Raw genomic sequence first — 18,145 nt, 5'->3', positions numbered from 1 at the left:
CATTTCATTTTTTGGTACTCATATCCCCAGCCCACAGGCTAGTGCCTGGCATATAGTGGGTGCTGACTGACTAATTGATTTGAGGCTGTGTATATTTATGTCTGGCAATGTTGAAACCCTGGATAGTAAAGTGCCAGACTCTGGGGATGCCAAGCTTGCCAAGATCATGTTTGGGTCTCAGCCTTAGGAGAGGTAAGAGAGGGGATACTAAGGCTGCTGCTGCTCCTGCCTCAACCTCCAGCTGAGTCACAGGAAGCCAGGAGAGGGTACCAAAGGGCTGGGGTACTTCCTTAGCCCAGCATGGAGTGAAAGAGCTACAGACTGCCCACAGATTCCTGCCAGGCTAAATCCAGCTCTCTGGTGACTCTGAGCTTCCCCAGATCCCTCCTTGTTCAAGGGAGGGTCAGACACCTACAGAGGGGAAGGGAAAGGGCATGGATATTGGGGATATCCAAATCCACAAAGAAAAGGGGGGGTTGGAGGAGAGAAGTTGGCATCCCCACCACCACTATCATAGGAAGGCAGGGAGCACACGCCACAGGGCCCTGAACTTCCCCTTCTGGGGTCCCATATTATCTCACCCCAGAGGTTCCTACCTGGCCTGGGAGAGGCCAGTTTCCCCATGGGCCAGAGCCCAGCCACACTTACGGTCACTGTCCTGGAGTCCTCTCTCTACCTCTTCCTGGCTGGGTCCTCCCGGCTCCAACCATCACACCAGCAAGACAAGCCTGGGCGGGCACAGGGGGCGGGAGAAGCTGTGCCCAGGCTAGCCCAGCTTCTCCACCCCGGGACCTGGTGGGAAGTGGGAAGCAAGGAGGAGATTGGACAGTTCAGAAGCAATGATCCTGGATTCAGCATCTAAAGCTGTCACACTGGGGAAACTGAGTCTGGGAATAGAGCAGAGAGGGAAAGCAGGAGGCAAAGTACAAGAGTAGGAGTTGGTCCAGCCCCTGATGTCCTTGACCTCACCTCAAATCCTGTGGGAGAGCTGGTAACCCCTGCCCCCAGGGGCTGGCACCAGCCTGCAGAGAGTTACCTGTGCTTGCCCAGCTCCAGAATCCTGGTGAAGGTTGCCAAGGCTTGATGCATGCTGGGAACTCTGCAGAAGCCCCCATCCCCCATCCCCAACCCCCACCAAGGGGCTGGTTTAAAGTCTGAGCCCCATGGAGCCTTGGAGGGGAAGGGGGAATGTAAGGGGAGAAAAATGAGGTGAGGAGTTAACTGCCCCCAGTCCTAGGGCAGAGTGAGAAGGCCCGGCCCCTCCAAGCCCTCCTCATCCAAAGCAGAGCAGGCCAGGCCAGTTCCAGGGGCATCTCTCCAAACCAAAAGACCCATTCCCCAGATGGAGCCCAAGATGATTGAGGGCTCTGGCTCCCTCCCCTCTGAAATGTTTCCAGATAACTTTGGGAGGACTGTTTATTCTTTGTGTTTATATCCCCAGGGTCCAGGGCAGCGCATAGTAGGTGTTTAACAAACATGTCTATTAATCCCCTTTGACCCAGCAATACCACTACTGGGTCTGTACCCCAGTGGGCTATGGGCAGCTCATTCCCTGAAGTTTTTGCACAGCAGTCAGGACTGGAGTTGACCTGCAGGCGATAGTTTGCTGACTGTCCCCCATTTTTATCAATGAATAGACTGATAGCCAGAGAAACAACCACAGTCAGGCAAGCAGTAGTAAGTGCCATAGTGGGGCTAAAACACAACCCACTGGGCATTCCAAGCTTAGAGCTCTTTCTACCAATGCCTCCTTACAGATTCTCTCCTCCCTCCCACCCCACTGCTGGGGGCTCCTGGTACCCTAGTCCCACCCTAGGAGGGTGCCTACAGAGGCAGAAGAGCAGGGGCAGTGGAGACAGTCAGAAAAGAATGCTTTGCCGTGAAGGGAAAGATGGTGGCTGAGGAGTGGGGACAGGGGGGCAACCAATGAGTCCCAGAAGGAGCTAGGAACAGGGGTAGCAGGGAGTGGATCTTCTCCTTAAGCCTGAGCAGCCCCCTCCCTCCCACCTTCCCCCGCCCTCATCTCCCCGGGAGGCCCCAAGATCCGAAATTGCCTTCCCACGCACAAACCACCGGCCAGCTAAGCTAGTGAGGACCAGACTGGGGGCTCGGCGCTGTGGAAACATGGGGGTGAGGATGGGGGGACTTGCCGCTTCCTCCTCCCCACCCCCCCTGTGGCATCCTAGCTTCCTGTTCCAGATTACAATCAGCACCCTGAGGGGGTGGCCCCTTCTGCTCCCCCTTCCCCTCCCTGACCCTGAAAGCACTGCCTGGAGCTGATTGGTGGGAAGCTAGACCTGAGGAGAGGAGGCTCCTGGGAGCCTGCCCACCAGGGATCTGAGGCTTTCCTTTCCCACTTGATCCACAGTCTACACCATAGACATGAGATCAGAGGCGCTAGAGCTGGAAGGGGCCTTAGAGATCCTCTCTTTCAGCCTTCTCATTTTATACATGAGGAAATTGAGGTCTCAGAACAGGAAGTGACTTGCCCAAGGTCACATAGAGAGTGAAGAAAACATGATCCTTCAAAAGGGAAGTCCCTAAGAGGGACAATGAACCACTCCTGTGTACAGAGCATCCACCAGCAACCAGATGACTGAGGTCTGAACACTGTCGCTGTTACATTCTCCAGCTAGGGGAATCTTTGTCAAGTGGAAGCCCCTCCCTGGGACTCAGTTTCCTCCCCTGTAAAGTGGGGGATGAAAGATGATCTCAAAGAGCCTTGGATCACTCCCTGCTCCCCCCATCAACTCTCCCCAGCCCCCCCCAGCATGTTTGTCCCCCCACCCCCTCCCAGCACCTATTGTACCTCAGTTCTTTAATGCTGTCACTGCTTGATGGCTGAATCAGAGAAGTGGGAGGAAGAAAGAGAGGGTGGAGGAGGGACGGGGAGGAAGGGTTGGGGAAGGGAGGGAGGCTGCCTGGGACAGCATTAGGTGAAAAAGACTTCCAACAACCATGAACAGATTTGCAGCACTGACCCGAAAGGGGAGCAGGAAGGTGGTGGAGACCTCCAGGTGTGTAGGGGCAGGGCCTGGGGGGAGGAAGGGAGGAAGGGAGGAAGGCCCACAGAGGGGGATGCCTCCCTGGGAGCCATTTGGACAGCTGGGTAGGCAGGAGATGGGAGAGCCAGCTGACCTCCTTCACCCAGGCCAGAGGTTCTCCTCCATCCTTAAGTCTTCCGAGATGTCCTGTGTGGGTGGAAGGAACTGTCAGGGCTGGGAAAGACTCCAATCATCAGCTGCATAGCCTGAGAGTTATGGCGACTTTGGGGGTAGGCTCAGGCCCCCATGAAGCTGCCCCAGACTGGGGGCTTCTCCCTGAAACTGCAGCGCAAGGGGACCGGCCCTTCCCAGCCCTCTCTGGGGTCCAAAAGACCTGTTCTTGTCTAGGAATTCTGGGAGCTAGGAAGGGCAAGAGAAGCTTGGGAGGAAGCTCCTTCCTAGGGATGCTGGATGGACAGAGGGAGACTTGGACAATGGGGTGGCTGGGGAGAAAGCGTCCAGCCGAGCAAGCGGAGTGTCCAGCTAAAAGGTATGACAAGAGTCAGATGACTGTCCTGTGCAACCCAGCTGCCCTATGTCTTAAAGATGGAATTGATCAGGAAGGAGGAAGAGAGGAAGATCTTTAGAAGTTATTAAGCCCATGGAGATGGAAGTGATTAGTAGCTAACCAGCAAGGCGCCAGCTGACTGCTGACACAGAGTGGAATTAGCCTGTATTGGAGTTAAAGCCGGTATGGAATCTTAGCATTGCTCATTGACCTTGGGAAAGTCACTTCCCTTCAATTTTTCAAAGCCCTTAAATTTCCCCATTTGTTAAACAAGGGAGTTGGACTAAATGATCTCCAAGGTCTCTTCAAGCTTTAAAGCCTATGAAATTAGGGAAACCTAAGGGGCCGGTGATTCCCTTTTGCAGAGAATAGACTCAGAGTCACCCTAACAGGATTATTAGATGAACTCGGAGGATGCCTCCATCTCTAAATCTCCAACACCAGGGTCAGAGACAGCCCTTTGAGGACAGTGACTATACCTTTAAAAGAACAGAAAACTTTGCTTGCCAAATACATAACAAAATCCTCTTCCCCAAAAGATGCTTAATAAATATTTATTGGGGAAAAGTATTTGTTTGGGGCAGCTAGAGAAAAGGCCAAAGCTAGACCAGACCTAGAGACAGGAGATCCTGGGTTCAGAGCTGGCCTCAGACTCTTCCTAGCCACACGTGGGACCCTGGGCAAGTCACTTAACCCCCATAGCCTAGCCCTTACTGCTCTTCTGCCGAGGAACCTATACTCCGTATAGTTTTTAGGGCGGGGGGATTGGAATGCTGTTGAATTCAATTCATCTCATAGAACTTAGACCTGGGAGGAACCTCAGAACATCTTGTCCAGCCCCATTATTTGACCAAGGAGGAAACCAATGGGGGAAGGGTCTTGTTCAGGATCTCATAGCATTGAATTGAATTCCTGGGAAAGTAGAGGGAAGAACACCTGATGGCAAGATTGCCAAGAGGCCCAGGCAAACGGGCACCCTCCCCCTGGTGGCAGTGACAGTGGGCGCATGGAGGGCAGCATGTGGTTGGGGTGTGCGTGGGTGGTAGGCAAGGAGGGGCTGAGGGAGGAAGCTAGCTTCCTGAAGCCTTCTCAGCCCTCAAACAGACAGACAGACAGCTGGCAGGAGGCAGCCTGGGGGGGGACTCAGCCGCTCCAGTAAGTACCTAGAAGGGTGAGGTGGGGGAATGGGGGGATGGGGAGTGGGAGCCCCTGGCCTCCGCACAATGGCAGCTGAGGGTGGGAGAGCATTGCTAGGGAAGACAGAAGAGGGAAGGGGTTACGTGGCCCTAGGGCTGGACTGGACAGTGGACACAACTTCTCAATACCCCCCCCAGAGACCATGAGGGCACAAAAGACTGAGGGTCTCCCAGGAAAAGCAGAGGCTAGGTCTTCCTTGTTCCCAAACCCCAGAAATGTAGTTTCCCTCGCAATCCCATTTCTATTTGCCTTCCCTTTTTCCCTTTTCTCTGATCCTAGAAGTTCCGCTCTCCAGCTGCCCCTTTATCCCCTGAGCCTGACCAGCTGTGGCTGAGACTCTGGGAGAGGGGATTGTCCCCTAAAGGGGAAAAGGCCAGAGTCCCTCCCTATTCCCACCCCCACATGTTTCCAGCTGTGTCCTGCCACATGTTATGATAGATTAAAAGCTCAGTGAAGCCATTTCCTGACAGTTACAGAGGCAAGAGTTGGGGAAGGACAGGAAGGGGAAGGAAACACCCCCATGGTCTTCCTCCCTGGACAGAGAGACCCCACAAGCCATAGCTACAGCTGGAAGAGGGCATTGCCCGGGGTTAAAGGGGGCCTGAGTAGGCACTCCTGATGTTGGGTCTTCCATTCCATTATCCCTTGGAGCACTCAGGCTCTGAGAGCTAGATGTGCCCGGTATCCATCTACTTCCAACACTAGGAGGTGCCTCAGTTTCCCTGTCGAGAATCTTGAGTGCCACCATAAGCCCAAAGAGAAAGCTACCTCCAACCTTCTCTCTTCCTCTCTTCCCTTTTCTCCATTGCAACCTGTTCTCTCTCTGGCTCTTCTCCCTTTTTTCTTGTCTCCTTAGGAGTCTTTTATGATCCTATGATCATATATATATATACATACATATATGACACAGAGAGAGACGGGGGAGAGAGAGATAGAGAGACAGAGACAGAAAGAGAGAGAGAGAGAAAGACAGAGACAGAGACAGAGATGGAGAGACAGAGACAGAGTCAGAGAGAGACAGAGAGATGGAGAGACAGAGATAGAGAGACAGAATCAGAGAGACGGAGAGACAGAGAGAGAGAGACAAGGTCTCTTCTCTCTTTCTCCTCAATAGACTCCTATTTCTTTCTCCCCCTCGACAAAGGCTCTCTCCCCTTTAGACATCTTCTCCTGGGCCCTAAAAGGCTGCCCTTCCTACCCTCTAGATAACTGCCGCTCCCACCCCGGAAATGCAACTGACTCTGGTGGGGAGTGATAACACCACCATGAGAAAACGGACAACAGACTGGGGCAAAACCACAAGCCCCAAGTCCTGGCCTGTCAGTGCCTGCTCTCCCTCCTCCCCTGCTCAGATTCCTCCTTCTGGGCTGGCAGTCTCGGGGACCTCCTACCCATCACCCTAGTGACTGTCTGCAGCGGGGTGGCTGTGTCTTTCAGACGGTCACCATGGCTGAGTGAGCCTGCTCAGGGCCCTTCCCTTGGCCCCCAAGTCCCTGGCCCAGCATGGTCCAGGCCTGTGGGGAGTGCTCCAGAGCTCAGCCGACGGCTCTGCCACAGGGGGCCACCATGGCCCAGCCCCCTGCCCCCAGCTCTACAGTCAAGAAACACATCAGACTGCAGGAGAGGTGAGGCCTGGAGGGGGTGTGGGTGGGGGGATGATTCTGGGAGAAAGGGGGTTCCCCCTTCCCTGCCTCTTACCCAGAGCCTCAATCCCCTCCACCCTGATCCCCCCAACTCGCCCCAACCACAAGCAGCTCTCTTCATCCTATTCCAAATCAGACACCTCAGTACAGAGTAGACCTGAATCAACAGAGAAGCCCAAATGTTCTCATTTGTGAAAATTTGCATGTCTGGGACATGAGGTTTCATGTTACTCCATGCCCAAGGTCCCCCAGCCCTCTGTGCCCATACCCTTCCACCGTCTACAGCTCCAGCTTGGCTGACCTGGCTGGAAAGAAAAGGTGGCTGGGCTCTGACCAGCATTTCCATTCCCAGGATATCCTCAACAGCTCAGCCCCGGAAGGGAATTTCCTCAGTCTCCCCAGTGTTGGGCGTAGATAGTGGGAGAGGAATCACAGAAATGGGGAAAGAGGAGCAAGGCTAAAATCCCTCAGAAGAGCTGGCACAGGACCAGCTAGGTGGCTCAGTGGATTGAGAGGGAAGGCTAGAGATGGGAGATCCTAGGTTCCAATCTGGTCTCAGGCACTTTTTAGCTGTGTGACTTTGGGCAAGTCATTTAACCTAACCCTTTCCTAGTGTCTAACCCTTACCACTCTTCTGCCTTAGAATCAATGCACAGGAAGGAAGGAAGGAAGGAAGGAAGAAAGGAAGGAAGGAAGGAAGGAAGGAAGGAAGGAAGGAAGGAAGGAAGGAAGGAAGGAAGGAAGGAAGGAAGGAAGGAAGGAAGGAAGGAAAGAAGGAAAGAAGGAAAGAAGGAAGGAAGAAGGAAGGAAGAAGAAATGAACATGCAATAGGGAGAATAGAGAGCTTCGGCTCCAAAACCATTTGAGCAGTAGACTGGCCTCCTGGATGAGTGCCTAGTTGACTCCAGTGAGGGGACGAGAGAACATGCCAATTCAAACTCCACTAAAGGAAATGGGAATGTTTAGCTTGGAGAAGGAAAGACTTGAGGGGAGGGTGGAGGACAGGATAATGAACTTTAAAGATCTGAAGGATTGGCATGTGGAAGGAGAATTAGACCTCTGCTTCCCAGGCAGGAGCAATAAGTAGACATTTTGGAAAGTAGCTTTAGGCCCCCTGTAAGGAAAAGCTTCCTGACAATTAGAGCTACTCAAAAATAGACTAGGCAGAGGCTAGAGGGCTCAGTGGATTGAGAACCAGTCCTAGAGACAAGAAGTCCTGGGTTTAAATCTGGCCTCTTACTTCCTAGCTGTATGACCCTAGGCAAGTCACTTAACTCCAATTGCCTGACTTCTGGCTCTTCTGCCTTGGAACCAATACACAGTAGTGATTCCAGGATGGAAGGTGAAAGGTTTATTTAAAAAAAAAAAAAGGAGACTAGGCTGCCTTGGGAAGGAGTTTCCCATTGTCAGAGGTCTTCAAGTGGAGAGTGGACCCATGTCGTCATCATCCCCTGGTCTGGGATGCTGTAGAATGGATCCTTATTCAGGTACAGGTTAGGCTGGGTGCTTGGAGATCTCCTCCAATGCTAAGATGCTGGAATTCTATGACCCTGGTAATAGGAGATGCAAAGAATGGCCTCCCCAGCTGTGACCTCTGGCTTTGCTCACAGGAGAGGCTCCAGTGTGGCTCTGATCTTGGATGTGAGCTCTCTGGGGGCAGTGGAGCCCATCTGCTCAGTGTCTACGCCCCGAGAGCTCACTCTCCACTTCTTAAAGACCACTAGGCACCCCCTCACCCGCTGGGCCCTGCAGCACCAGCCACCCAGCCCTAAGCAACTGGAGGAAGAGTTCTCGGTAAGAACCCTGGGGCTGTCCCTTAAGCCTCACCCCATTGGCCTCTGAACCATACCACAATAGGGGGATGCCAGAGGTTGGGGGAGCCACTTGGCAGCATTGCACTTGTTCATCATGTGAGCAAAAATGGAAGTCAAACTTTGGTCTTTCAGTGGTCAGGAAAGGCCAGGACAGAGGTCACAGGCAGGCTCAGGTGTGGCAACACAGGCAAGTAAATGAACATAGAAAACATGGGCATTCTCTGGTGTCCACTCTTCTGACCGTAACCATATCTGACCAAAAAATTATCTAGCCTCAGATGCTTCCTAGCTGTGTGACCCTGGGCCAGTCACTTAGCCCCTCCAATTGCCTGACTCTTGTTGCTCTTCTGTCTTAGAATTGATACTAAGACAGAAGGGAAGGGGTTAATAAAAAAGGAAATTTATCAACCCTAAAATGGTTGGGCAGCAAGGTGGACTCAGTAAGGAGCCCTGGGCTTGCAATCAAGAAGACCCAAGTTCAAACCAGATATCTATTAGCTGTGTGACTTTAGGCAGGTCACTGGACCTCTGAGCCTCAGTGTCCTCACTTGGAAAATGAGGGCTAAGGTCCTTTCTAGCTTTATGACTCCACGGGAAAAGTGAGCCCCAGAATGGAAGGTACAGCAAGGGGTCCAGGGCAGGAGTTTCAGCTGCTCACAACCTTCCTTCTCACACTTGCCAGAAGATTCCCCCCAACTTTGTCAACCCTGAAGAACTGGACATTCCAGGCCATGCCTCTAAGGACCGATACAAGACCATCCTGCCAAGTAAGAGTCATGCCAGGGAGCAGGGGAGGGGGAAGTGGGGCGGTGGGGTGGGAGACCTCTCCGTGGGGCTACAGAAGGTAAAGCCTAGAGGGGAAGTTGGGGCTGATTAGCACACTTGAGTTCAACGGAATGACATGTATCGCCTCTCAGTGGTGAAGCCCAGGGCCAAGCTGGAGGAAGGGGTGGTACCACAGCCCCACCAACCCTCCCTCCCTCCATGGAGGAGGCACATCTGGGGTGAAGGAGGACAGGCTGGAACGGAGAAGGCACAGCTGGGCCAGAGGATGCTTTTAGACTAGAGGAAGCCCAGCTGGGATGGAAGATGCTTTCCAGAATAGAGAAGATACAGCTGGCACGAAGGAGGCATCACATAGCTTGAGACACCACTCTGAGATGGAGGAGATACTCAGAATAGAAGAGCCCTGGGTAGAATGGAGGAGGCACTTCTGGGAGAGAAAATCAAGCAGCAAACATTCATTGGTCACGTATGTGCCAAGCACTGTGCTAAATCTTGGGGCTGCAAAGGATGGGAACTCAGTTCTGTAGGAAGCCAGGAAGGAGAGCATTCCACACATACAGGACAGCCAGTGGAAATGCCTGGAATCAGGAGGTGGAGTATTGATGTCCAAAGGAGGACAATCAAACTTAGGTATAGGGGCAGCTCAGGTGGCTCAGTGGGTAGAGAGCCAAGCCTGGAGATGGGAGGTCCTGGGTTCCAATCTAGTCTCAGATGCTTCCTAGTTGTGTGACCTTAAGCAAGTCACTTAACTTCTCATTACCTTGCCCTTACCACTCTTCTGTCTTGGAGTCAATACACAGTATTGATTCTAAGATGGAAGTAAGGATTTTTTTTATGTAATTGGGGAGCAGCTAGAGCCAGATCTAGAGAAGGGAAGTCCTGGGTTCCAATTTGGGCTCAGATACTTCCTAGCTGGATGATCCTAGACAAGTCACTTGACACCCCCCCATTGCCTAGTCATTACTGTTCTTCTACCTAGAACCAATACACAGTATTAATTCTAAGACGGAAGGTAAGATGTTAGTTTTTTTATGTAATTGGGGGAGCAGTCAAGAGGCACAGGGGATTGAGAACCAATGCCTGGAGGCTGGAGGTCCTGGGTTCAAATTTGGCCTCAGACACTTCCTAGTTGTGCAACCCTGGGCAAGTCACTTAACCCCCCCTTACTACCTTAGCCCATACCACTCTAAGCCCTGGAACCAAGACACAGACAGAAGGAAAGAGTTTATTTTTTTAAAAAGAAGATACACATCTGAGAAGAGATGAAGCTGAAGAGAATCAACTTAGCCCAGCAGATTTTCAATGAGATTAGGGAATTAGAGGGACCCTGGACTCTAAGGAGCTTGAGTCTTCAGCCTCAGCTGGGTGTCAAAATCAGTTTCCAGGGCCCTGGAAAGCTTACACCCTCTCTCCAGTCAAAGCCTTTATTGCACACCTTCTCTGATGCTTGCCTCTCCCTCTCTCCCTTTCTCCCTCTCTGTGACCCTGTACGGCCTTAACCACTCCAGAAAGTCCCAATTGGGTCATTTCAATAGCCTCAATTCACCACCACCACCACCATCCTACTCCAGCACCCAGAGGAGAATTTTTCATTCTAAGAATCAAACTGCTACCCTTTGGGTGCTCACAGACTGGGGTGGAAGGAGTTGGCTAGTGAGGCAGATGAAGACTCACTTTACTATCGAGAGAGTAACTCAAGTCAACGATGGGCAGAAGGGCCAGAATAGCATCATGGCAGAAAGAGGCTCTTTCTGGGCTCCCTCTTCCGAGTCCTCTGATCAGGAGAGCCTGGACCATAGGAGACTGTGTGTCTGATCCTCTTCCTGCTGAAAGCTGCCTTCCCAGGATGCTAATTGATCACAGTCCTGTGGCTTTGGGCAGAAGGGACATCAGTGGCTAATGAGGTCATCAGATGAGCAAAATGAGACCCAGAGAGATAAAGTCATGGGAAATGAATTAATCAGTGTCAAAAACAAAACTTGAACCCAGGTTCCCTGAATTCAAATCTAGCATTTCCCTTGACTAACCCTACCTGTGTTTGTTTAAAACAAAAAAAGATTGTTAGGCATTTCCTAGCAGTGTGACCCTAGGCAAGTGACTTAACCCCATTTGCCTAACCCCTGTCTTAGAGTTGTTATTAAGATAGAAAGGAAAACTTAAAAAATAAACTAAAATAAAGATTGCTAGGGGTAGCTAGATGGCACAGTGGATAGAAACCTTGGGCCTGAGTCAGGAACACCTGAGCTCAAAGCCAGCCTTAGACACCTTGGGCAAGTCACTTAAACATTTAAAATACTGTGTGCTCTCTGCGAGTCACCCAAAGGTGCTCACCTCTGTGAGGAACTCTTGAACCCAAGGTCCAGAAAATTAACATAGTGGGCAAAAAACAGCCTTTAAAATTTTTTTTTTAAGATTATTAGACCTCCCTGGAGGGACTTACATCTGAGGTTCTTGTCCTGATTCCTCTCCTGGTTTGCTGTGTGATCTTGGGCTAGTCACTTCTCTCTAAATCTCAGCTCTTCCACCAGGAAAACATCCTTGCTTTTTACAATCTTTGTCACCCTTCACTACCTTTCTATCTTCATCTCAGTCTGGGTCCTTATGACTTCATTCCAAAATATTCCAACAACCTCTTATCTGGGGTCTCAACCTTCTCTCTTACTTCTCCAATCCTTCTTTCCCAGTATTGCCAGAGTGATCATCCTGATCCCATCTCACATAGCACTACCCTGCTCAAGGACTTCTAGTGGCTCCCTATTACCTACCAAATAAAGTTGCTAATGATGTTGATAATGGACATTATTCTGCACAACTTCTGACTGCCATTCATTTTTTTTCTCTTAGATCCCCAAAGCCGTGTCTGTCTTGGGAGGGCACAGAGCCAAGAGGATGGGGACTACATCAATGCCAACTATATCCGAGTAAGTATCTCTAGCAGCACTTCAACAATCTCACTGCCAGGCAGAGATGTGAGTGTATCTGTGTAGGGGGTATGTGATTTTGATTACTATTAACAATAATAATAATGCAATTCAATAAACATTTATTAAACACCTACTACGTGCTGAGCACTGTGCTAAGCACTAATAATTAATAAGTAACTTGTATTTCTTTAGCACTCTAGTTTACAAACTGTAGAGAACTGTTCTGTTCTCAACCACCTTGCTACACAGGTGGTACAAGTATTATTACCACCAATTTACAAATGAGGAAACTGAGGCTCAGGTTGATTTAAGTGATTTGCCAAAAACTAGATAGTAAGTATCAGAACTGGAATTCTCACCCAGACTTCTCTGCTCTGAGGTCAGTGCTCTTTTCTGCCCAATATATTAATTTTCTGGATCTTGGGGTTCAAGAGTTCCTCACAGAGCCAAGCACCTTTGAGCAAATCACAGAGAAGGCATAATAATGTTCACACAGGAAGGGATGTTTGAGAACATCAGATGATATGAAGATTCTTAATCTTTTTGTATCATAGATCCCTTTAACAGTCTGGCAAAGTCCAGGGATTTTGTCTCAGAATTGTGCTTTTACTTATCTTATTTTATTTTTAAGCTTTTATCTCCTCTGTAAGAACTAATATTCAATATCAATTCCAAGAGTGGTAAAGACTAGGCAATTGGTTAAATGACTTGCCCAGGGTCACACAGCCAGGAAGTGTCTGGGTTCAGAATTGAACCTAGGATCTCCCAACTCCTGGCATTCTATCCCCTGAGCTGCTGAGCTGTCTCAGAATAATTTTTTTTAAATAACTGAAGGAAATGCTAAATTTCTTTTAGAACTCAGTGAAAATCAAGATGTCCATTTTTCCCAACCAAGTTCATAAGAGCCCTTGGGGATCTGTGGTCCCCAATTTAAGAACCCCTGATCTGATAGAATATAAACTGTATTTCAATTATAATCAAATGTAAATAGTATAGGACAAAAATAGCTCTTTCATTTTTTATCTTCTAGGCCTGACATAATAGCACATAGTAGGCATTTAGTAAATATTTGTCATTTAATTGGTCTAATCCAGCTCTTCCATTTGACAGCAAATGAAACAAAGTCAACTTCTATAAAATGATGAGGTTACAAAGTTTCCCCAGCTGTGTCCTGGGGGTCCCTGAAGTGTGAGAAAACATTGATGCTAGTGATGGTTACTGTTCTAAAAGGATAATATGAACACATGTGTATATACTTATTATGTGTGATTTTTTAAAATCTGAAAATAGACCTGATTTCTTCCATTTTGATTTTCTCTTTTATCCTGGGGGTATTAGTATTATTTCATGGTTGCAAGGGACCTCAGAAACCATCTAGCCCAACACACAGCCAAAAAATAATCACCCTATAAGGGGCAGCTAGGAGGCAGAATGGATTTAGAGTCAGGTCTGGATATAGAAGGATCTGGGTTCAAATATGGTCTCAGACACTTTCTGGCTGTGTGCCCCTGGGCAAGTCACTTAACCCCCATTGCCTACCTCTTACCTTGGAATCAATGCTTATATTGATTCTAAGACAGAAGGTAAGGGATCTGAAAAAAATCACCCCACAATAAAGCCACAAGGAGTCTACACTACATGTGTATATACATCGATATATGATATACAGAATATATACAATATATTCATGATGACCATGTGTGTATTATTGTTGTTGATTCATCCATGACCAACTCTTCATGACACTGTGGACCATAGCATGCCATAATGGCCAGGATTTTTCTACTGGAGTCATTTATCATTTCTTTCTCCAGTGGATTAAGGCAAACTGAGGTTAAATGACTTACCCAAGGTCAACTAGCTAGTGTCTGCATCCAGATTTGAACTCAGGTTTTCCTGATTCCAGGTCCAGAACTGTATCTACTGAGCCATCTAGCTGCCATAACTACAATACGCATGCATATATAATACACACACATATATAAAGTGGGAGCTTCCTAAGGCATCTCATTCCAATGATATCTAATTCTAATAGTTTTCCTCCTATCAAACATAATTTCTGCATCTTCTATCTATTCCTGTTCCACCCAGAATAAAACAAATCTCATCCCTCTTCCAGGAGTCACTCCTTCAAGTATCACTCTCCCATTCCTAGTTTTCCTTTCTCCAGGATATTGTTGAGTCTTCTTCAGTTGTAGCTGACTCTTCATGAGTCCCATTTGGGGTTTTCTTAGCAATTTTCTTCTCCAGGTTATTTTATAGATGAGGAAACTGTGGCAAACAGGGTTAAGTGACTTGCCCAGGGTCACACAACTAGTAAGTGTCTGAGCCTGGATTTGAACTCAGGAAGGTGAGTCTTCTTGACTCTAGTTCCAGTGCTTTATCCCCAGAGTTGCCTCTCCAGTCTAGATATCCTTAATTCCTTTAATTGATCTTTGTAGGGTATGAACGTGAGACCCTTTACCATCTTAACTCCTCTCCTCCAGTTACTCTACATATTTCTAAGATCCCTCCTAAACCAAACACAACACTCCAAATACAATCTACCAAGGCAGGCTTCCTAAACCAACAGTTATGAGTTTTGCCAGTCTATGTCAAGCCCAAATAATTTGGGAAATATTGGGCTGAAACCGAAAATGTCTGAGTTGTCTCCCAACTCAAACTTCCTCCAACTCTAAGATTAGGTCTATTATATAGTTTCAGCTGAATGCCACAATACCCAAGGTCTCCACTGCATTTCAATTCACTGATACCATGGTTATATCTAGTGTCTAAGCAACCCCCAAGAAGCTTGGGTTCCCAGGATCTCAAGGGACCCCAAGAAACTGAATCAGATGTTATAATCAGGGACAGCTGGGTGGCTCAGTAGATTGAGAACCAGACCTAGAGATGGGAGGTTCTGGGTTCAAATTGGATCTCAGACACTTCCTAGCTGTGTGACCCTGGACAAGTCATTTAACCCCCATTGCCTAACCCTTTCTTCTCTTCTGTCTTAGGACAAATACTCAGTATTGATTATAAGATGGAAGATAAGGGTTAAAAAAACATAATCAATTGGATATAATTCAGAAATTAATTTCAGGTTACTGAAACAAAAGCAAGATTTTGTAAATGCCATTTTTTGGGTCATTACATACTCTAAAGCAGCAAATACAGTGCCAGCAGTCTTTCTTGTTGAGCACAATCAAATCATTACCAATCAAGTTTTTTAAAAAAATACAATTCTAAGTGGGAGCAGTATTTGGTGCAAAGAATACAAATAAGCATGAACAAATTGTAGATGTCATTTATAATAATAGAATCATTTATATAGTGCTTTAAGCTTTGCAAAGTTCTTTACAAATATTTCATTTTATCCTCACAATCACCCTGGGAAATGAGGGTGATTATTATCTATTATTGACATTTTTGGGTAACAAAACTAAAGCAGATAGAGGTTAAGTGATTTGCCTATGGTCATATAGTTTATCAGTATCAGAAACTAGATTTGAACTCAGGTCCTGCCAACTCTGGGAAGATTCCTCTTCCATGTTCAAATCCAGCCTCAGACACTTTTAATATCTGTGTGACTCTAAGCGAGTCACTTCACCTTGTCTGCCTCTGTAAAGTGAGCTGGAGAAGGATATAGCAAACCATCCCAGTGTCTTGGCCAAGAAAATCCCAAGTGGGGTCAAGAAGAGTCGGATGCAACTGAAAATGACTAAAAGACAATTTGCTGACTCCACACTCAGCCCTCTATCCACTGTGCTCCCTGCCTTGCTACCAGTTTATTTTAATCAGAATCCAAATATAAATCTTCTGTCTATCCAGCTCCCTCCCTGTGGTTGATTTGATCATTCCTCAGAAGGTTTGCCAGTCTTTAAGCCCAGACAGTTATTGAAACATACATTTAGGTTATGTGTATATATGTGCATTTATATACCCACACTAGCGAATCCCCCTAACCTTGGCAGGACACCCACCCTGCCTGCCGAATTCAGCCACTCGGCTTCCTGAGGGTTAATGACTCTGGAGGGCTTCATGGGGAAAGTACCAAAAGCTATGGAGAACATGCCTACGTTAGACTGCACTACCAGCTCGCATTTGAGTGGCCAGCTGGGTTCCTTTTCTCTGCCTGTAGTTATAGGGAAAGGGAGGGATGGGATTCTGGGCCAGGAATCGTGCTAAGTGCTTTAAAATATTATTGGATATTAATTAATAATTAATTTAAATTATATATTAATATCATCATTAATTTAATAATTAATATTAAATATCATTGGATAAGAGCCCCTACATTGCAAGGGGTACTAAAAAAATATTGCTTTGGCAATTTGGCCCCTAAGGGCGCCACTCCCCATTCTCAAGCCTCAGTTTTCCATGACTTCTATATCTCATCCAACGCAAGGGCTCAAAGCCTGGGTCTGTAAAGATTCTAGAGGCTGAGAACCCTCCAGTTGGTGGCTAAGGGAAACTAAGAGAAGGTTCTTAGATTTCAGCCTCTGGGGGTTCTCTGCCTAGGCATGGTTTGTAGCCAAGGCATCAGGCTAGAAATTTCCTCCATGGAAAGTCCTAGTGCCTAAAGGCACCTTACTCCATCACACCCCACATCCCGAGGGTGGACATGAACCTTGCTGCCCTCTGGTGGTTCACAGGAGCCAGTGCACCCTTCTGTAGAGGTTCACAAATTTAAATGGACCAGGACAATTTAGAGGAGAAACAGATCTCCTTATCCATAATATTCAGACCTGGGAGACACCTTAAAGATCATATAGTCAGGGCAGCTGGTTGGCACAGTGGATAGAGCACCAGACCTAGATTCCAGAAAACCTGGATTCAAATCTGGCTTCAGACCCTTCCTAGCTGGGTGACCCTGGGCAAGTCACTTAACTGCAGTTGTCTAACCTTTGCCTTTCTTCTGCCTTAGAACCAATGCATAATATTGGTTCTAATATGGAAAACCAGGGTTAAAAAAAGAATTTATATTAAGGCAGGAGGTAAGGGTTTAAAGAAAGAACTGATATTAAGGCAGAAGGTAAGAGTTTAAAGAATTTATATTAAGGCAGGGGGTAAGGGTTAAGAAAAGAACTGATAATAAGGCAGAAGGTAAGGATTTACAGAAAAGAGCTGATATTAAGGTGGAAGGTAAGAGTTTAAAGAATTTATATTAAGGAAGAAGGTATGGGTTTAAAAAAGAATTGATATTAAAGCAGAAGGTAAGTCTTTAAACAAGAATTGATATTAAGGCAGAAGGTAAAGGTTTAAAAAAAGAGAGATTATTAGCCCCATCGCACCCCCATTTTGCAGAAGAGAAAAATAAACCCCAGAGAGAAAACTTGCCCAAGATTATGCAGGCAACATGTAGTAAAGCCTGGTTCCATCGCAGATATGTTGAAAAGCATGTGGGACCTGGAGACAGACAGCACAAGGTCAGATCCTAATTGTACCAACTTACTTCTTGGGTGGGCTTTGCCACATCACTTTGTCATTTGGGGCTTCTGTTTTCTTCAAGGTAGAAGGAAAGGTCTGGATTAGATGGCCCCTGAGGTCCCTTCTAGCTCTAATTCTGTGTCCCTGTGACCTAGATGATTTGATGGCATCTGCTTCTGGTAGCTCTTCTCATCCATGCCCGTTTAGGAAACATGGGCTCAGAAAGGTGGCTTGGCCAAGGTCACAGAGGTAGTAAATAGCAGAGCTAAGGTCTTCTGCCTACAAGCCATTTCTGTTTCCATAGTGTTACCCTACCTGATGCCTGTTTCATGAGATGCAAAAAGAGAACATTGGTCTGGAATTCAGTAGTAGTGGGTGGCAACAGCATAGCCAAGGACAGAAAATTAAGTATCCCAGAGCGATATCCTCCTTACACCAAACACTTCATCTCCTGCCTCCTTGTCTTTGCAGTGACCATCTTCTCTGCACTCTGTCATCATCCCTTGTTTCCTCAGACTCAGATTAAGCAGGAGCTTTCCTCCCTCAAATGATCCCATATTTTGTATAGTCAGCATTTATTTTTTTATTTGCTTACCTATCCATTCATTTATTTATTTATTCATTTGTTTTTGTGCATGTTGTCTCCCTTGAAAGAATGTAAACTCCTTGCAGGCAGGGACTATTTCATTTCTGTCTGTGTGCCCCATCACTTAGCACAGTATCCGATCCATTTTGTTGTTGTTCAGTCATTTCAGACGTGTCTGGCTCTTTGTGACCCCATTTGGAGTTTTCTTGGCAAAGATGCTGGAGTGGGTTACCA

The 18,145-nt window shown here is 47.5% G+C and overlaps 1 protein-coding gene across 2 annotated transcripts in view; it reads left to right on the top strand.

The window, feature by feature from the left end:
- The first annotated feature begins 4,653 nt into the window (after positions 1–4,653).
- The window catches only part of PTPN7 (protein tyrosine phosphatase non-receptor type 7), a 32,131-nt gene continuing 18,639 nt past the window's right edge, over positions 4,654–18,145 (top strand). The window contains exons 1-5 of one of the 2 annotated variants that reach the window (XM_056815732.1): positions 4,654–4,707; positions 6,187–6,374; positions 8,003–8,186; positions 8,889–8,973; positions 11,837–11,913. In XM_056815732.1, the coding sequence (XP_056671710.1) occupies positions 6,253–6,374; positions 8,003–8,186; positions 8,889–8,973; positions 11,837–11,913 (468 nt within the window). In that variant the 5' untranslated portion in view covers positions 4,654–4,707; positions 6,187–6,252. Of the gene's footprint in view, positions 4,708–6,131; positions 6,375–8,002; positions 8,187–8,888; positions 8,974–11,836; positions 11,914–18,145 lie in introns of those variants that run through there. The other variant, XM_016430071.2, reaches the window with a different exon arrangement.

Source organism: Monodelphis domestica, chromosome 2, assembly GCF_027887165.1.
Source record: "Monodelphis domestica isolate mMonDom1 chromosome 2, mMonDom1.pri, whole genome shotgun sequence".
Classification (NCBI taxonomy): Eukaryota; Metazoa; Chordata; class Mammalia; order Didelphimorphia; family Didelphidae; genus Monodelphis; species Monodelphis domestica.
The sequence above is the reverse complement of the archived record's forward strand: the minus strand, read 5'-3'. Positions and strand labels throughout refer to the sequence as shown.